We start from the raw sequence: 18573 nt of genomic DNA, 5'->3' as shown, positions 1-18573 counted from the left end.
AGCCCTCGCAGGCAGGGTCCTCTCTCCTCCTGTATCCTCACCCATCCCTTGTAGATTGTGAGCCCTCGCGGGCAGGGTCCTCTCTCCTCCTGTATCCTCACCCATCCCTTGTAGATTGTGAGCCCTCGCGGGCAGGGTCCTCTCTCCTCCTGTATCCTCACCCATCCCTTGTAGATTGTGAGCCCTCGCGGGCAGGATCCTCTCTCCTGTATCCTCACCCATCCCTTGTAGATTGTGAGCCCTCGCGGGCAGGATCCTCTCTCCTTCTGTATCCTCACCCATCCCTTGTAGACTGTGAGCCCTCGCGGGCAGGGTCCTCTCTCCTCCTGTATCCTCACCCATCCCTTGTAGATTGTGAGCCCTCGCGGGCAGGGTCCTCTCTCCTCCTGTATCCTCACCCATCCCTTGTAGACTGTGAGCCCTCGCGGGCAGGGTCCTCTCTCCTCCTGTATCCTCACCCATCCCTTGTAGACTGTGAGCCCTCGCAGGCAGGGTCCTCTCTCCTCCTGTATCCTCACCCATCCCTTGTAGACTGTGAGCCCTCGCAGGCTGGATCCTCTCACCTCCTGTATCCTCACCCATCTCTTGTAGATTGTGAGCCCTCGCAGGCAGGGTCCTCTCTCCTCCTGTATCCTCACCCATCCCTTGTAGACTGTGAGCCCTCGCGGGCAGGATCCTCTCTCCTCCTGTACCAGCTGTGACTTGTATTGTTCAAGATTATTGTACTAGTTACTTGTTTTTATTATGTATACCCCTCCTCACATGTAACGCGCCATGGAATAAATGGCGCTATAATAATAAATAATGCAATGATGAGTGCCGGGTGAGTGCCGCATCTGTTTGAACTTTGCAATATGTGGATTTCTATCGTCTTGTTATATGAAGAGCACCTCCCGTATATGTAACAATAGAGCTTTGTGTTTGGAGTCTTTGAAAGAATCCGTCCTCTATAGTCACAGCCTGTGAAGATTATTCAGTTTACCTGGTGCCGCTCAGTTCTGAATCTGTTTGGTGTGCAATAATAAATAATAATAATAATAATAATAATAATAATAAGGAAGGAGAATAATGACTTTTTGGGGTCCTAATCTTGAGCAGTGAGCACAAGACAACAACGACGCAGCAAATCCGGCCTCTTATAATCAGCCTGTAGATAATAAGATGGGGGTCCGACAACATGTCCTGACTTACCGCATCTTCATCCTCCACCTTCTCCTCCTCCTCGCTGCTGTCAGTGGCGGAGTCCTCCAAGCCGGAGTACTGGCTCTCCTCACTGTCACTGAGGTCCGACTCATCCGCGTCACTCAGCACCGCGGCCTCCCCGAGCAGCGCCCCCTGCAGGAAGGAGAGACAGCGGATTATACACGGGGCGGGGAGCGGGGGACATTCTCCTCAGTACAGGGGGAGGAGGAGGACATTCTCCTCAGTACAGGGGGGGGAGGACATTCTCCTCAGTACAGGGGGGAAGGGGAGGGAGGACATTCTCCTCAGTACAGGGGGGGGGGGGGGGAGGACATTCTCCTCAGTACAGGGGGGAGGAGGACATTCTCCTCAGTACAGGGGGGAGGAGGACATTCTCCTCAGTACAGGGGGGGGGGGGGAGGACATTCTCCTCAGTACAGGGGGGAGGAGGACATTCTCCTCAGTACAGGGGGGGGGGGGGGGGGGGAGGATATTCTCCTCAGTACAGGGGGGGGGGGGGAGGACATTCTCCTCAGTACAGGGGGGGGGGGGGGGAGGACATTCTCCTCAGTACAGGGGGGGGGGGGGGAGGACATTCTCCTCAGTACAGGGGGGGGGGGGGGGGAGGACATTCTCCTCAGTACAGGGGGGGGGGGGGGGGAGGACATTCTCCTCAGTACAGGGGGGGGGGGGGGGGGAGGACATTCTCCTCAGTACAGGAGTACAGGGGGGGGGGGGGGGGAGGACATTCTCCTCAGTACAGGGGGAGGAGGAGGACATTCTCCTCAGTACAGGGGGGGGGGGGGGGGAGGACATTCTCCTCAGTACAGGGAGGAGGAGGACATTCTCCTCAGTACAGGGGGGGGAGGAGGACATTCTCCTCAGTACAGGGGGAGGAGGAGGACATTCTCCTCAGTACAGGGGGGGGGGGGGGGGGGAGGACATTCTCCTCAGTACAGGGAGGAGGAGGACATTCTCCTCAGTACAGGGGGGGGAGGAGGACATTCTCCTCAGTACAGGGGGAGGAGGAGGAGGACATTCTCCTCAGTACAGGGGGGGGGGGGGGGGGAGGACATTCTCCTCAGTACAGGGGGGGAGGGGGGAGGACATTCTCCTCAGTACAGGGGGGAGGAGGACATTCTCCTCAGTACAGGGGGGGAGGAGGACATTCTCCTCAGTACAGGGGGGGGAGGAGGACATTCTCCTCAGTACAGGGGGGGAGGAGGACATTCTCCTCAGTACAGGGGGAGGAGGAGGACATTCTCCTCAGTACAGGGGGGGAGGGGGGAGGACATTCTCCTCAGTACAGGGGGGAGGAGGACATTCTCCTCAGTACAGGGGGGGGGGGGAGGACATTCTCCTCAGTCCAGGGGGGGGGGGGGGGAGGACATTCTCCTCAGTACAGGGGGAGGAGGAGGACATTCTCCTCAGTACAGGGGGAGGAGGAGGACATTCTCCTCAGTACAGGGGGAGGAGGAGGACATTCTCCTCAGTACAGGGGGGGGAGGAGGACATTCTCCTCAGTACAGGGGGGGAGGAGGACATTCTCCTCAGTACAGGGGGGGAGGAGGACATTCTCCTCAGTACAGGGGGAGGAGGAGGACATTTTCCTCAGTACAGGGGGGGGGGGGAGGACATTCTCCTCAGTACAGGGGGAGGAGGAGGACATTCTCCTCAGTACAGGGGGAGGAGGAGGACATTCTCCTCAGTACAGGGGGGGGGAAGACATTCTCCTCAGTACAGGGGGAGGAGGAGGACATTCTCCTCAGTACAGGGGGGGAGGGGGACATTCTCCTCAGTACAGGGGGGGAGGGGGACATTCTCCTCAGTACAGGGGGGGAGGACATTCTCCTCAGTACAGGGGGGAGGAGGACATTCTCCTCAGTACTGGGGGGGGGGGAGGGGGAGGAGGAGGACATTATCCTCGGTACAGGGGGGGGGGGGGGGGGTAGGACATTCTCCTCAGTACAGGGGGGGGGGGGGGAGGGACATTCTCCTCAGTACAGGGGGGAAGGGGGGAGGACATTCTCCTCAGTACAGGGGGGAAGGGGGGAGGACATTCTCCTCAGTACAGGGGGGAGGAGGACATTCTCCTCAGTACTGGGGGGAGGAGGACATTCTCCTCAGTACTGGGGGGAGGAGGACATTCTCCTCAGTACTGGGGGGAGGAGGACATTCTCCTCAGTACTGGGGGGAGGAGGACATTCTCCTCAGTACTGGGGGGGGGGGGGGGAGGGGGAGGAGGAGGACATTATCCTCGGTACAGGGGGGGGGGGGGGGGAGGACATTCTCCTCAGTACAGGGGGAGGAGGAGGACATTCTCCTCAGTACAGGGGGAGGAGGAGGACATTCTCCTCAGTACAGGGGGAGGAGGAGGACATTCTCCTCAGTACAGGGGGAGGAGGAGGACATTCTCCTCAGTACAGGGGGAGGAGGAGGACATTCTCCTCAGTACAGGGGGAGGAGGAGGACATTCTCCTCAGTACAGGGGGAGGAGGAGGACATTCTCCTCAGTACAGGGGGAGGAGGAGGACATTCTCCTCAGTACAGGGGGGGGGGGGGGGGGGGGGGGAGGACATTCTCCTCAGTACAGGGGGATGAGGACATTCTCCTCAGTACAGGGGGGGGGGGGGGGGAGGACATTCTCCTCAGTACAGGGGGAGGAGGAGGACATTCTCCTCAGTACAGGGGGAGGAGGAGGACATTCTCCTCAGTACAGGGGGAGGAGGAGGACATTCTCCTCAGTACAGGGGGAGGAGGAGGACATTCTCCTCAGTACAGGGGGAGGAGGAGGACATTCTCCTCAGTACAGGGGGAGGAGGAGGACATTCTCCTCAGTACAGGGGGAGGAGGAGGACATTCTCCTCAGTACAGGGGGAGGAGGAGGACATTCTCCTCAGTACAGGGGGAGGAGGAGGACATTCTCCTCAGTACAGGGGGAGGAGGAGGACATTCTCCTCAGTACAGGGGGAGGAGGAGGACATTCTCCTCAGTACAGGGGGGGGGGATATTCTCCTCAGTACAGGGAGGAGGAGGACATTCTCCTCAGTACAGGGGGGGAGAGGGGAGGACATTCTCCTCAGTACAGGGGGGGGGGGGGGGGGGGAGGACATTCTCCTCAGTACAGGGGGGAGGAGGACATTCTCCTCAGTACAGGGGGAGGAGGAGGACATTCTCCTCAGTACAGGGGGAGGAGGACATTCTCCTCAGTACGGGGGGGGGAGGACATTCTCCTCAGTCCAGGGGGGGGGGGGGGGGGGGAGGACATTCTCCTCAGTACAGGGGGGGGGGGGGGGAGGAGGACATTCTCCTCAGTACAGGGGGAGGAGGAGGACATTCTCCTCAGTACAGGGGGAGGAGGACATTCTACTCAGTAGAGGGGGGAGGAGGACATTCTCCTCAGTACAGGGGGGAGGAGGACATTCTCCTCAGTACAGGGGGGAGGAGGATATTCTCCTCAGTACAGGGGGGAGGAGGACATTCTCCTCAGTACAGGGGGGAGGAGGACATTCTCCTCAGTACAGGGGGGGGGAGGAGGACATTCTCCTCAGTACAGGGGGGGGGAGGAGGACATTCTCCTCAGTACAGGGGGTGGGGGGAGGACATTCTCCTCAGTACAGGGGGGAGGAGGATATTCTCCTCAGTACAGGGGGGGAGGAGGAGGACATTCTCCTCAGTACAGGGGGGGGGGGGGGGGGAGGATATTCTCCTCAGTACAGGGGGGGGGGGGGGACATTCTCCTCAGTACAGGGGGGGGGGGAGGATATTCTCCTCAGTACAGGGGGGGGGGGGAGGATATTCTCCTCAGTACAGGGGGGGGGGGAGGATATTCTCCTCAGTACAGGGGGGGGGGGGAGGAGGATATTCTCCTCAGTACAGGGGGGAGGAGGAGGACATTCTCCTCAGTACAGGGGGAGGAGGAGGACATTCTCCTCAGTACAGGGGGGAGGAGGAGGACATTCTCCTCAGTACAGGGGGGGGGGGGAGGATATTCTCCTCAGTACAGGGGGGGGGGGAGGATATTCACCTCAGTACAGGGGGGGGGGGGAGGATATTCTCCTCAGTACAGGGGGGGGGGGGAGGAGGATATTCTCCTCAGTACAGGGGGGAGGAGGAGGACATTCTCCTCAGTACAGGGGGAGGAGGAGGACATTCTCCTCAGTACAGGGGGGGGGAGGAGGATATTCTCCTCAGCACAGGGGGGGGGGGGGGAGGACATTCTCCTCAGTACAGGGGGGGGGGGGGGGGGGAGGACATTCTCCTCAGTACAGGGGGGGGGGGGGGGGGGAGGACATTCTCAGTACAGGGGGGGAGGATATTCTCCTCAGTACAGGGGGGGGGGGGGGGGGAGGACATTCTCCTCAGTACAGGGGGGGGGGGGGGGGGGAGGACATTCTCAGTACAGGGGGGGAGGATATTCTCCTCAGTACAGGGGGGGGGGGAGGATATTCTCCTCAGTACAGGGAGGAGGAGGACATTCTCCTCAGTACAGGGGGGAGGAGGACATTCTCCTCAGTACAGGGAGGAGGAAGACATTCTCCTCAGTACAGGGGGGAGGAGGACATTCTCCTCAGTACAGGGGGGAGGAGGACATTCTCCTCAGTACGGGGGGGGGGGAGAGGACATTCTCCTCAGTACAGGGGGGAGGAGGAGGACATTCTCCTCAGTACAGGGGGGAGGAGGGCATTCTCCTCAGTACAGGGAGGAGGAGGACATTCTCCTCAGTACAGGGGGAGGAGGTGGACATTCTCCTCAGTACAGGGGGAGGAGGTGGACATTCTCCTCAGTACAGGGGGGGGAGGATATTCTCCTCAGTACAGAGGGGAGGAGGGCATTTTCCTCAGTACAGGGAGGAGGACATTCTCCTCAGTACAGGGGGGAGGAGGATATTCTCCTCAGTACAGGGGGGAGGAGGAAATTCTCCTCAGTACAGGGGGGAGGAGGAAATTCTCCTCAGTACAGGGGGGGGGGGGGGGAGGACATTCTCCTCAGTACAGGGGGGGGGGGGGGGGGGAGGACATTCTCCTCAGTACAGGGGGGAGGAGGGGGAGGACATTCTCCTCAGTACAGGGGGGGGGGAGGACAGGAGGACATTCTCCTCAGTACAGGGGGGGAGGAGGAGGACATTCTCCTCAGTACAGGGGGGGGGGGGGGGAGAGGACATTCTCCTCAGTACAGGGGGGAGGACGGCATTCTCCTCAGTACAGGGAGGAGGAGGACATTCTCCTCAGTACAGGGGGGAGGAGGATATTCTCCTCAGTACAGGGGGGGGGAGGATATTCTCCTCAGTACAGGGAGGAGGATGACATTCTCCTCAGTACAGGGGGGAGGAGGACATTCTCCTCAGTACAGGGAGGAGGAGGACATTCTCCTCAGTACAGAGGGGAGGAGGGCATTCTCCTCAGTACAGGGGGGAGGAGGACATTCTCCTCAGTACAGGGAGGAGGAGGACATTCTCCTCAGTACAGGGGGAAGGAGGGCATTCTCCTCAGTACAGGGAGGAGGAGGACATTCTCCTCAGTACAGGGAGGAGGAGGACATTCTCCTCAGTACAGGGAGGAGGAGGACATTCTCCTCAGTACAGGGAGGAGGAGGACATTCTCCTCAGTACAGGGGGGAGGAGGACATTCTCCTCAGTACAGGGGGGAGGAGGACATTCTCCTCAGTACAGGGGGGAGGAGGACATTCTCCTCAGTACAGGGGGGAGGAGGATATTCTCCTCAGTACAGGGGGGAGCAGGAAATTCTCCTCAGTACAGGGGGGGGGGGGGGGAGGACATTCTCCTCAGTACAGGGGGGAGGAGGAGGACATTCTCCTCAGTACAGGGGGGGGAGGAGGAGGAGGACATTCTCCTCAGTACAGGGGGGGGACATTCTCCTCAGTACAGGGGGGGAGGACGGCATTCTCCTCAGTACAGGGAGGAGGAGGACATTCTCCTCAGTACAGGGGGGGGAGGATATTCTCCTCAGTACAGGGGGGGGGGGGAGGATATTCTCCTCAGTACAGGGGGGGGGAGGACAGGAGGACATTCTCCTCAGTACAGGGGGGGAGGAGGAGGACATTCTCCTCAGTACAGGGGGGGGGGGGAGGACATTCTCCTCAGTACAGGGGGGGGGAGGACAGGAGGACATTCTCCTCAGTACAGGGGGGGAGGAGGAGGACATTCTCCTCAGTACAGGGGGGGGGGGGGAGAGGACATTCTCCTCAGTACAGGGGGGAGGACGGCATTCTCCTCAGTACAGGGAGGAGGAGGACATTCTCCTCAGTACAGGGGGGAGGAGGATATTCTCCTCAGTACAGGGGGGGGGGGGAGGATATTCTCCTCAGTACAGGGAGGAGGAGGACATTCTCCTCAGTACAGGGGGGAGGAGGGCATTCTCCTCAGTACAGGGGGGAGGAGGACATTCTCCTCAGTACAGGGGGGAGGAGGACATTCTCCTCAGTACAGGGGGGAGGAGGACATTCTCCTCAGTACAGGGGGGGGGGGGGGGAGGACATTCTCCTCAGTACAGGGGGGGGGGGGGGGGGAGGACATTCTCCTCAGTACAGGGAGGAGGAGGACATTCTCCTCAGTACAGGGGGAAGGAGGGCATTCTCCTCAGTACAGGGAGGAGGAGGACATTCTCCTCAGTACAGGGAGGAGGAGGACATTCTCCTCAGTACAGGGAGGAGGAGGACATTCTCCTCAGTACAGGGAGGAGGAGGACATTCTCCTCAGTACAGGGAGGAGGAGGACATTCTCCTCAGTACAGGGGGGAGGAGGACATTCTCCTCAGTACAGGGGGGAGGAGGACATTCTCCTCAGTACAGGGGGGAGGAGGACATTCTCCTCAGTACAGGGGGGAGGAGGATATTCTCCTCAGTACAGGGGGGAGGAGGAAATTCTCCTCAGTACAGGGGGGGGGGGGGGGGGAGGACATTCTCCTCAGTACAGGGGGGAGGAGGAGGACATTCTCCTCAGTACAGGGGGGGGAGGAGGAGGAGGACATTCTCCTCAGTACAGGGGGGGGGGGGGGGAGGACATTCTCCTCAGTACAGGGGGGGAGGAGGAGGACATTCTCCTCAGTACAGGGGGGGGGGGGAGGACATTCTCCTCAGTACAGGGGGGGGGGGGGGAGGACATTCTCCTCAGTACAGGGGGGGAGGAGGAGGACATTCTCCTCAGTACAGGGGGGGAGGAGGAGGACATTCTCCTCAGTACAGGGGGGGAGGAGGAGGACATTCTCCTCAGTACAGGGGGGGAGGAGGAGGACATTCTCCTCAGTACAGGGGGGGAGGAGGAGGACATTCTCCTCAGTACAGGGGGGGAGGAGGATGAGATTCTCCTCAGTACAGGGGGGGAGGAGGAGGACATTCTCCTCAGTACAGGGGGGGAGGAGGAGGACATTCTCCTCAGTACAGGGGGGGGGAGGATATTCTCCTCAGTACAGGGAGGAGGAGGACATTCTCCTCAGTACAGGGGGGAGGAGGACATTCTCCTCAGTACAGGGAGGAGGAGGACATTCTCCTCAGTACAGGGAGGAGGAGGGCATTCTCCTCAGTACAGGGAGGAGGAGGGCATTCTCCTCAGTACAGGGGGGAGGAGGGCATTCTCCTCAGTACAGGGGGGAGGAGGACATTCTCCTCAGTACAGGGAGGAGGAGGACATTCTCCTCAGTACAGGGGGTGGGAGGACATTCTCCTCAGTACAGGGGGGGGGGGGAGGATATTCTCCTCAGTACAAGGGGGGGGGGGGGGGGGGGGAGGACATTCTCCTCAGTTCCGGGGGGGGGGGGGGGAGGACATTCTCCTCAGTTCCGGGGGGGGGGGGGGGGAGGATATTCTCCTCAGTACAGGGAGGAGGAGGACATTCTCCTCAGTACAGGGGGGAGAAGGGCATTCTCCTCAGTACAGGGGGGAGGAGGGCATTCTCCTCAGTACAGGGGGGGGGGGGGGGGGGAGGACATTCTCCTCAGTACAGGGAGGAGGAGGACATTCTCCTCAGTACAGGGGGAAGGAGGGCATTCTCCTCAGTACAGGGAGGAGGAGGACATTCTCCTCAGTACAGGGAGGAGGAGGACATTCTCCTCAGTACAGGGAGGAGGAGGACATTCTCCTCAGTACAGGGAGGAGGAGGACATTCTCCTCAGTACAGGGGGAGGAGGAGGACATTCTCCTCAGTACAGGGGGAGGAGGAGGACATTCTCCTCAGTACAGGGGGGAGGAGGACATTCTCCTCAGTACAGGGGGGAGGAGGACATTCTCCTCAGTACAGGGGGGAGGAGGACATTCTCCTCAGTACAGGGAGGAGGAGGACATTCTCCTCAGTACAGGGGGGGGGGGGGGGGAGGACATTCTCCTCAGTACAGGGAGGAGGAGGACATTCTCCTCAGTACAGGGGGAAGGAGGGCATTCTCCTCAGTACAGGGAGGAGGAGGACATTCTCCTCAGTACAGGGAGGAGGAGGACATTCTCCTCAGTACAGGGAGGAGGAGGACATTCTCCTCAGTACAGGGAGGAGGAGGACATTCTCCGTACAGGGGGGGGAGGAGGATATTCTCCTCAGTACAGGGGGGGAGGAGGACATTCTCCTCAGTACAGGGGGAGGAGGAGGACATTCTCCTCAGTACAGGGGGAGGAGGAGGACATTCTCCTCAGTACAGGGGGAGGAGGAGGACATTCTCCTCAGTACAGGGAGGAGGAGGACATTCTCCTCAGTACAGGGAGGAGGAGGACATTCTCCTCAGTACAGGGGGAGGAGGAGGACATTCTCCTCAGTACAGGGGGAGGAGGAGGACATTCTCCTCAGTACAGGGGGAGGAGGAGGACATTCTCCTCAGTACAGGGGGAGGAGGAGGACATTCTCCTCAGTACAGGGGGGAGGAGGACATTCTCCTCAGTACAGGGGGGAGGAGGATATTCTCCTCAGTACAGGGGGGAGGAGGAAATTCTCCTCAGTACAGGGGGGAGGAGGAAATTCTCCTCAGTACAGGGGGGGGGGAGGACATTCTCCTCAGTACAGGGGGGAGGAGGAGGACATTCTCCTCAGTACAGGGGGGGAGGAGGAGGACATTCTCCTCAGTACAGGGGGGGGGGGGGGGGAGGACATTCTCCTCAGTACAGGGGGGGGGGGGGGGGGGAGGACATTCTCCTCAGTACAGGGGGGGGGGGGGGGGGAGGACATTCTCCTCAGTACAGGGGGGGAGGAGGAGGACATTCTCCTCAGTACAGGGGGGGAGGAGGAGGACGACATTCTCCTCAGTACAGGGGGGGAGGAGGAGGACATTCTCCTCAGTACAGGGGGGGAGGAGGAGGACATTCTCCTCAGTACAGGGGGGGAGGAGGAGGACATTCTCCTCAGTACAGGGGGGGGGGGGGGGGGGAGGACATTCTCCTCAGTACAGGGGGGGGAGGATATTCTCCTCAGTACAGGGGGAGGGGGGGGGGGGGGAGGACATTCTCCTCAGTTCCGGGGGGGGGGGGGGGGGGGAGGATATTCTCAGTACAGGGAGGAGGAGGACATTCTCCTCAGTACAGGGGGGAGGAGGGCATTCTCCTCAGTACAGGGGGGAGGAGGGCATTCTCCTCAGTACAGGGGGGAGGAGGGCATTCTCCTCAGTACAGGGGGGAGGAGGGCATTCTCCTCAGTACAGGGGGGGGGGGGGGGAGGACATTCTCCTCAGTACAGGGGGGGGGGGGGGGAAGGACATTCTCCTCAGTACAGGGGGGGGGGGGGGAGGATATTCTCCTCAGTACAGGGAGGGGGGGGAGGATATTCTCCTCAGTACAGGGAGGAGGACATTCTCCTCAGTACAGGGAGGAGGAGGACATTCTCCTCAGTACAGGGAGGGGGGGGGGGGGGGAGGACATTCTCCTCAGTACAGGGGGGGGGGGGGGGGAGGACATTCTCCTCAGTACAGGGGGGGGGGGGAGGATATTCTCCTCAGTACAGGGAGGGGGGGAGGATATTCTCCTCAGTACAGGGAGGAGGAGGACATTCTCCTCAGTACAGGGGGGGGGAGGACATTCTCCTCAGTACAGGGGGGGGGGGGGGGGGGAGGACATTCTCCTCAGTACAGGGGGGGGGGGAGGACATTCTCCTCAGTACAGGGGGGGGGGGGGGAGGACATTCTCCTCAGTACAGGGAGGAGGACATTCTCCTCAGTACAGGGGGTAGGAGGACATTCTCCTCAGTACAGGGGGGAGGACATTCTCCTCAGTACAGGGGGGAGGACATTCTCCTCAGTACAGGGGGGGGGGAGGATATTCTCCTCAGTACAGGGAGGAGGAGGACATTCTCCTCAGTACAGGGAGGAGGAGGACATTCTCCTCAGTACAGGGAGGAGGAGGACATTCTCCTCAGTACAGGGGGGGGGGGGGGGGGGAGGACATTCTCCTCAGTACAGGGAGGAGGAGGACATTCTCCTCAGTACAGGGAGGAGGAGGAGGACATTCTCCTCAGTACAGGGGGGGAGGGCATTCTCCTCGGTACGGGGGGGGGGGGGGGGGTGGTCGAGGATATTCTCCTCAGTACAGGGGGGGGGGGGGAGGATATTCTCCTCAGTACAGGGGGGGGGGATATGCTCCTCAGTACAGGGGGGGGGGGGGAGGATATTCTCCTCAGTACAGGGAGGAGGAGGACATTCTCCTCAGTACAGGGGGGGAGGACATTCTCCTCGGTACAGGGGGGGGGGGGGGAGGATATTCTCCTCAGTACAGGGGGGGGGGGGGGACATTCTCCTCAGTACAGGGGGGGGGGGGAGGATATTCTCCTCAGTACAGGGAGGGGGGGGAGGATATTCTCCTCAGTACAGGGAGGAGGAGGACATTCTCCACAGTACAGGGGGGGGGGGAGGATATTCTCCTCAGTACAGGGGGGGGGGGGAGGATATTCTCCTCAGTACAGGGGGGGGGGGGGGGGAGGACATTCTCCTCAGTACAGGGGGGGGGAGGATATTCTCCTCAGTACAGGGGGGGGGAGGATATTCTCCTCAGTACAGGGGGGGGGAGGATATTCTCCTCAGTACAGGGGGGGGGGGGGAGGATATTCTCCTCAGTACAGGGAGGAGGAGGACATTCTCCACAGTACAGGGGGGGGAGGACATTCTCCTCAGTACAGGGGGGGGGGGAGGATATTCTCCTCAGTACAGGGGGGGGGAGGACATTCTCCTCAGTACAGGGGGGGGAGGACATTCTCCTCAGTACAGGGGGGGGGGGGGGGGGAGGACATTCTCCTCGGTACAGGGGGGGGGGGGGGGGGGGGGAGGACATTTTCCTCAGTACAGGGGGTAGGAGGACATTCTCCTCAGTACAGGGGGGGGGGGGGGAGGACATTCTCCTCAGTACAGGGGGGGGGGAGGATATTCTCCTCAGTACAGGGGGGGGGGGGGGGAGGATATTCTCCTCGGTACAGGGGGGGGGGAGGATATTCTCCTCAGTACAGGGGGGGGGAGGATATTCTCAGTACAGGGGGGGGGGGGGGGAGGACATTCTCCTCAGTACAGGGGGGGGGGGGGGGAGGATATTCTCCTCAGTACAGGGAGGAGGAGGACATTCTCCTCAGTACAGGGGGTAGGAGGACATTCTCCTCAGTACAGGGGGGGGGGGGGGAGGACATTCTCCTCAGTACAGGGAGGAGGAGGACATTCTCCTCAGTACAGGGGGGGAGGACATTCTCCTCGGTACAGGGGGGGGGGGGGGAGGATATTCTCCTCAGTACAGGGGGGGGGGGGGAGGATATTCTCCTCGGTACAGGGGGGGGGGGGGAGGATATTCTCCTCGGTACAGGGGGGGGGGGGAGGATATTCTCCTCAGTACAGGGGGGGGAGGATATTCTCCTCAGTACAGGGGGGGGGGAGGACGTTCTCCTCAGTACAGGGGGTAGGAGGACATTCTCCTCAGTACAGGGGGTAGGAGGACATTCTCCTCAGTACAGGGGGGGGGAGGACATTCTCCTCAGTACAGGGGGGGGGAGGACATTCTCAGTACAGGGAGGAGGAGGACATTCTCCTCAGTACAGGGGGGGAGGAGGACATTCTCCTCAGTACAGGGGGGGGGGAGGACATTCTTAGGGGGTAGGAGGACATTCTCCTCAGTACAGGGGGGGGGGGGGGGGGAGGACATTCTCCTCAGTACAGGGGGGGGGGGGGAGGATATTCTCCTCAGTACAGGGAGGAGGAGGACATTCTCCTCAGTACAGGGGGGGGGGGAGGACATTCTTAGGGGGTAGGAGGACATTCTCCTCAGTACAGGGGGGGGGGGGGGGGGAGGACATTCTCCTCAGTACAGGGGGGGGGGGGGGGGAGGATATTCTCCTCAGTACAGGGAGGAGGAGGACATTCTCCTCAGTATTCTCCTCAGTACAGGGAGGAGGAGGACATTCTCCTCAGTACAGGGGGGGGGAGGACATTCTTCTCAGTACAGGGAGGAGGAGGACATTCTCCTCAGTACAGGGGGGGAGGAGGAGGACATTCTCCTCAGTACAGGGGGGGGGAGGACATTCTCCTCAGTACAGGGGGGGGGGAGGATATTCTCCTCAGTACAGGGGGGAGGAGGACATTCTTCTCAGTACAGGGAGGAGGAGGACATTCTCCTCAGTACAGGGGGTAGGAGGACATTCTCCTCAGTACAGGGGGGGGGGGGGAGGACATTCTCCTCAGTACAGGGGGGGGGGGGGGGAGGACATTCTCCTCAGTACAGGGGGGGGGGGAGGACATTCTCCTCAGTACAGGGGGGAGGAGGACATTCTCAGTACAGGGAGGAGGAGGACACTCTCCTCAGTACAGGGGGGGGAGGACATTCTCCTCAGTACAGGGAGGAGGAGGACATTCTCCTCAGTACAGGGAGGAGGAGGACTGTTATGACCCCAATGGCGAGGGTCTCAGAGGAACGTGGAAGTCTGCAGAATACAAAAATCCAGCTCATAGGGCAGTGGTAACTGGGTTGACCATATATCTACTCCTAACGCCAACACTAGAAGTAGCCGGGGATCATTCCTACGTTGATTCTAGATGACACGCGCCAGCCGGAGAATCTAGCTACCCCTAGTAGAGGAAAACAAAGACCTTTCTTGCCTCCAGAGAAGGGGACCCCAAAGCTGGATAGAAGCCCCCCACAAATAATGACGGTGAGGTAAGAGGAAATGATAAACACAGAAATGAACCAGGTTTAGCACAGAGAGGCCCGCTTACTGATAGCAGAATAAAGAAAGGTAACTTATATGGTCAACAAAAACCCTATCAAAATCCACACTGGAAATTCAAGAACCCCCGAACCGTCTAACGGTCCGGGGGGAGAACACCAGCCCCCTAGAGCTTCCAGCAAAGATCAGGATATAGATTTGGAACAAGCTGGACAAAAATACAAAACCAAAACAAATAGCAAAAAGCAAAAGGCAGACTTAGCTGATATAACTGGAACCAGGATCAGTAGACAAGAGCACAGAAGACTAGCTCTGATAACTACGTTGCCAGGCATTGAACTGAAGGTCCAGGGAGCTTATATAGCAACACCCCTAACTAACGACCCAGGTGCGGATAAAAGGAATGACAGAAAAACCAGAGTCAAAAAACTAGTAACCACTAGAGGGAGCAAAAAGCAAATTCACAACAGTACCCCCCCCCCTTAGTGAGGGGTCACCGAACCCTCACCTCGACCACCAGGGCGATCAGGATGAGCGGCATGAAAGGCACGAACTAAATCGGCCGCATGAACATCAGAGGCGACCACCCAGGAATTATCCTCCTGACCATAGCCCTTCCACTTGACCAGGTACTGAAGCCTCCGCCTGGAGAGGCGAGAATCCAAGATCTTCTCCACCACGTACTCCAACTCGCCCTCCACCAACACCGGAGCAGGAGGCTCAGCAGAAGGAACTACAGGCACAATGTACCGCCGCAACAAGGACCTATGAAATACATTGTGAATAGCAAACGACACAGGAAGATCCAGACGAAAAGATACAGGATTAAGGATTTCCAATATCTTGTAAGGCCCAATAAAACGAGGTTTAAATTTGGGAGAGGAGACCTTCATAGGAACAAAGCGGGAAGAAAGCCATACCAAATCCCCAACGCGTAGTCGGGGACCCACACCGGTTGGCAAAGCGCTGAGCCTTCTCCTGTGACAACTTCAAGTTGTCCACCACATGATTCCAGATCTGCTGCAACCTATCCACCACAGAATCCACCCCAGGACAGTCAGAAGGCTCCACATGACCCGAAGAAAAGCGAGGATGGAAACCAGAGTTGCAGAAAAAAGGCGAAACCAAGGTGGCGGAACTAGCCCGATTATTAAGGGCAAACTCAGCCAACGGCAAGAATGTCACCCAATCGTCCTGATCAGCAGAGACAAAACACCTCAAATAAGCCTCCAAAGTCTGATTGGTTCGCTCCGTCTGTCCATTAGTCTGAGGATGGAAAGCAGACGAAAACGACAAATCAATGCCCATCCTACTACAAAAGGATCGCCAGAACCTGGAAACGAACTGGGATCCTCTGTCTGACACAATATTCTCAGGGATGCCGTGCAAACGAACCACGTTCTGGAAAAACACAGGAACCAGATCGGAAGAGGAAGGCAGCTTAGGCAAAGGAACCAAATGGACCATCTTGGAGAAGCGATCACATATCACCCAGATAACGGACATGCCCTGAGATAGCGGAAGATCAGAAATGAAATCCATGGAGATATGTGTCCAAGGTCTCTTCGGGACAGGCAAGGGCAAGAGCAAACCGCTGGCACGAGAACAGCAAGGCTTAGCTCGAGCACAAGTCCCACAGGACTGCACAAATGACCGCACATCCCTTGACAAGGAAGGCCACCAAAAGGACCTGGCCACCAGATCTCTGGTGCCAAAAATTCCCGGGTGACCTGCCAACACCGAGGAATGAACCTCGGAAATGACTCTGCTGGTCCACTTATCCGGGACAAACAGTCTGTCAGGTGGACAAGACTCAGGCCTATCAGCCTGAAATCTCTGCAACACACGTCGCAGATCCGGAGAAATAGCTGACAAGATAACTCCATCTTTAAGAATACCAACAGGATCAGCGACTCCAGGAGCATCAGGCACAAAGCTCCTAGAAAGAGCATCGGCCTTCACATTCTTTGAACCTGGTAAATACGAGACAACGAAGTCAAAACGGGAGAAAAACAATGACCAGCGGGCCTGTCTAGGATTAAGGCGTTTAGCAGACTCGAGATACATCAGATTTTTGTGATCAGTCAAGACCACCACACGATGCTTAGCACCCTCGAGCCAATGACGCCACTCCTCAAATGCCCATTTCATGGCCAACAACTCCCGATTGCCCACATCATAATTTCGCTCGGCAGGCGAAAACTTCCTAGAGAAAAAGGCACAAGGTTTCATAACAGAGCAACCAGGGCCTCTCTGCGACAAAACGGCCCCTGCCCCAATCTCCGAAGCATCCACCTCAACCTGAAAGGGAAGTGAGACGTCAGGCTGGCACAAAACAGGCGCCGAAGTAAACCGGCGTTTCAACTCCTGGAAAGCGTCCACGGCAGCAGGAGCCCAGTTAGCTACATCGGAGCCCTTCTTGGTCATATCCGTCAAAGGTTTCACAATGCTAGAAAAATTAGCGATAAAACGACGGTAGAAGTTAGCGAAGCCCAAGAACTTCTGAAGACTCTTAACTGACGAGGGCTGAGTCCAATCAAGAATAGCTCGGACCTTGACTGGGTCCATCTCCACAGCAGAAGGGGAAAAAATGAACCCCAAAAAGGGAACCTTCTGTACACCAAAGAGACACTTTGAGCCCTTGACAAACAAAGAATTTTCACGCAAAATTTTAAAGACCAACCTGACCTGCTCCACATGCGAATCCCAATTATCAGAAAAAACCAAAATATCATCCAGATAAACAATCAAAAATTTATCCAGATACTTCCGGAAAATGTCATGCATAAAGGACTGAAAAACTGAAGGCGCATTGGAGAGCCCAAAAGGCATCACCAAGTACTCAAAATGACCTTCGGGCGTATTGAATGCGGTTTTCCATTCATCACCTTGCTTAATGCGCACAAGGTTGTACGCACCACGAAGGTCTATCTTGGTGAACCACTTGGCACCCTTAATCCGGGCAAACAAGTCAGACAACAGCGGTAAAGGATACTGAAATTTGACAGTGATCTTATTTAAAAGCCGATAATCAATACAAGGTCTCAAAGATCCGTCCTTTTTTGCCACAAAAAAGAATCCCGCACCAAGAGGGGAAGAAGACGGACGAATATGTCCTTTCTCCAGAGACTCCTTGATATATGAACGCATAGCAGTATGTTCAGGTACCGACAGATTAAACAGTCTTCCCTTAGGAAATTTACTGCCTGGGATGAAATCTATAGCACAGTCACATTCCCTATGAGGAGGCAGTGCACTGGACTCAGACTCACTGAAGACATCCTGATAATCAGACAAATACTCCGGAACTTCCGAAGGCGTAGAAGAAGCAATAGACACAGGCAGGGAATCCCCATGAATACCACGACAGCCCCAACTTGAGACTGACATAGCCTTCCAGTCCAGGACTGGATTATGGGTCTGTAACCATGGCAGCCCCTAAAACAACCAAATCATGCATTTTATGTAAAACCAGGAAACGTATCACCTCGCGGTGTTCAGGAGTCATGCACATGGTAACCTGTGTCCAATACTGCGGTTTATTTGCTGCCAATGGTGTAGCATCAATACCCCTAAGAGGAATAGGATTTTCTAATGGTTCAAGAGTAAATCCACAGTGCTTAGCAAATGACAGATCCATAAGACTCAGGGCAGCACCTGAATCTACAAACGCCATGACAGGAAAAGACGACAGTGAGCAAATCAAAGTTACAGACAGAATAAATTTAGGTTGCAAATTACCAACGGTGACAGGACTAACAACCTTAGCTATACGTTTAGAGCATGCTGAGATAACATGTGTAGAATCACCACAGTAGTAGCACAAGCCATTCCGGCGTCTATGAATTTTCCTCTCATTTCTAGTCAGGATTCTATCACATTGCATTAAATCAGGTGTCTGTTCAGACAACACCATGAGGGAATTTGCGGTTTTTCTATCACATTGCACCGAATTAGGTGTCTGTTCAGACAACACCATGAGGGAATTTGCGGTTTTGCGCTCCCGCAACCGCCGGTCAATTTGAATAGCCAGTGCCATAGTATCATTCAGACCTGTGGGAATGGGAAAACCCACCATAACATTCTTAATGGCTTCAGAAAGGCCATTTCTAAAATTAGCGGCCAGTGCACACTCGTTCCAATGTGTCAGCACGGACCATTTCCGAAATTTTTGGCAATACACTTCAGCCTCGTCCTGGCCCTGAGACATAGCCAGCAAGGCCTTTTCTGCCTGAATCTCAAGATTGGGTTCCTCATAAAGTAAACCGAGC

The 18573-nt window shown here is 57.1% G+C and overlaps 1 protein-coding gene across 1 annotated transcript in view; it reads right to left on the bottom strand.

Moving 5' to 3' along the window:
* Positions 1-18573, bottom strand: part of BOP1 (BOP1 ribosomal biogenesis factor) — an 88903-nt gene that overhangs the window by 57740 nt on the left and 12590 nt on the right. The window contains exon 2 of the mRNA XM_077271560.1: positions 1192-1335. Coding sequence (XP_077127675.1) covers positions 1192-1335 — 144 coding nt within the window. The remainder of the gene's footprint in view (positions 1-1191; positions 1336-18573) is intronic.

This window comes from Ranitomeya variabilis, chromosome 6 (assembly GCF_051348905.1).
Source record: "Ranitomeya variabilis isolate aRanVar5 chromosome 6, aRanVar5.hap1, whole genome shotgun sequence".
In the NCBI taxonomy this organism is placed as follows: domain Eukaryota; kingdom Metazoa; phylum Chordata; class Amphibia; order Anura; family Dendrobatidae; genus Ranitomeya; species Ranitomeya variabilis.
The sequence above is the reverse complement of the archived record's forward strand: the minus strand, read 5'-3'. Positions and strand labels throughout refer to the sequence as shown.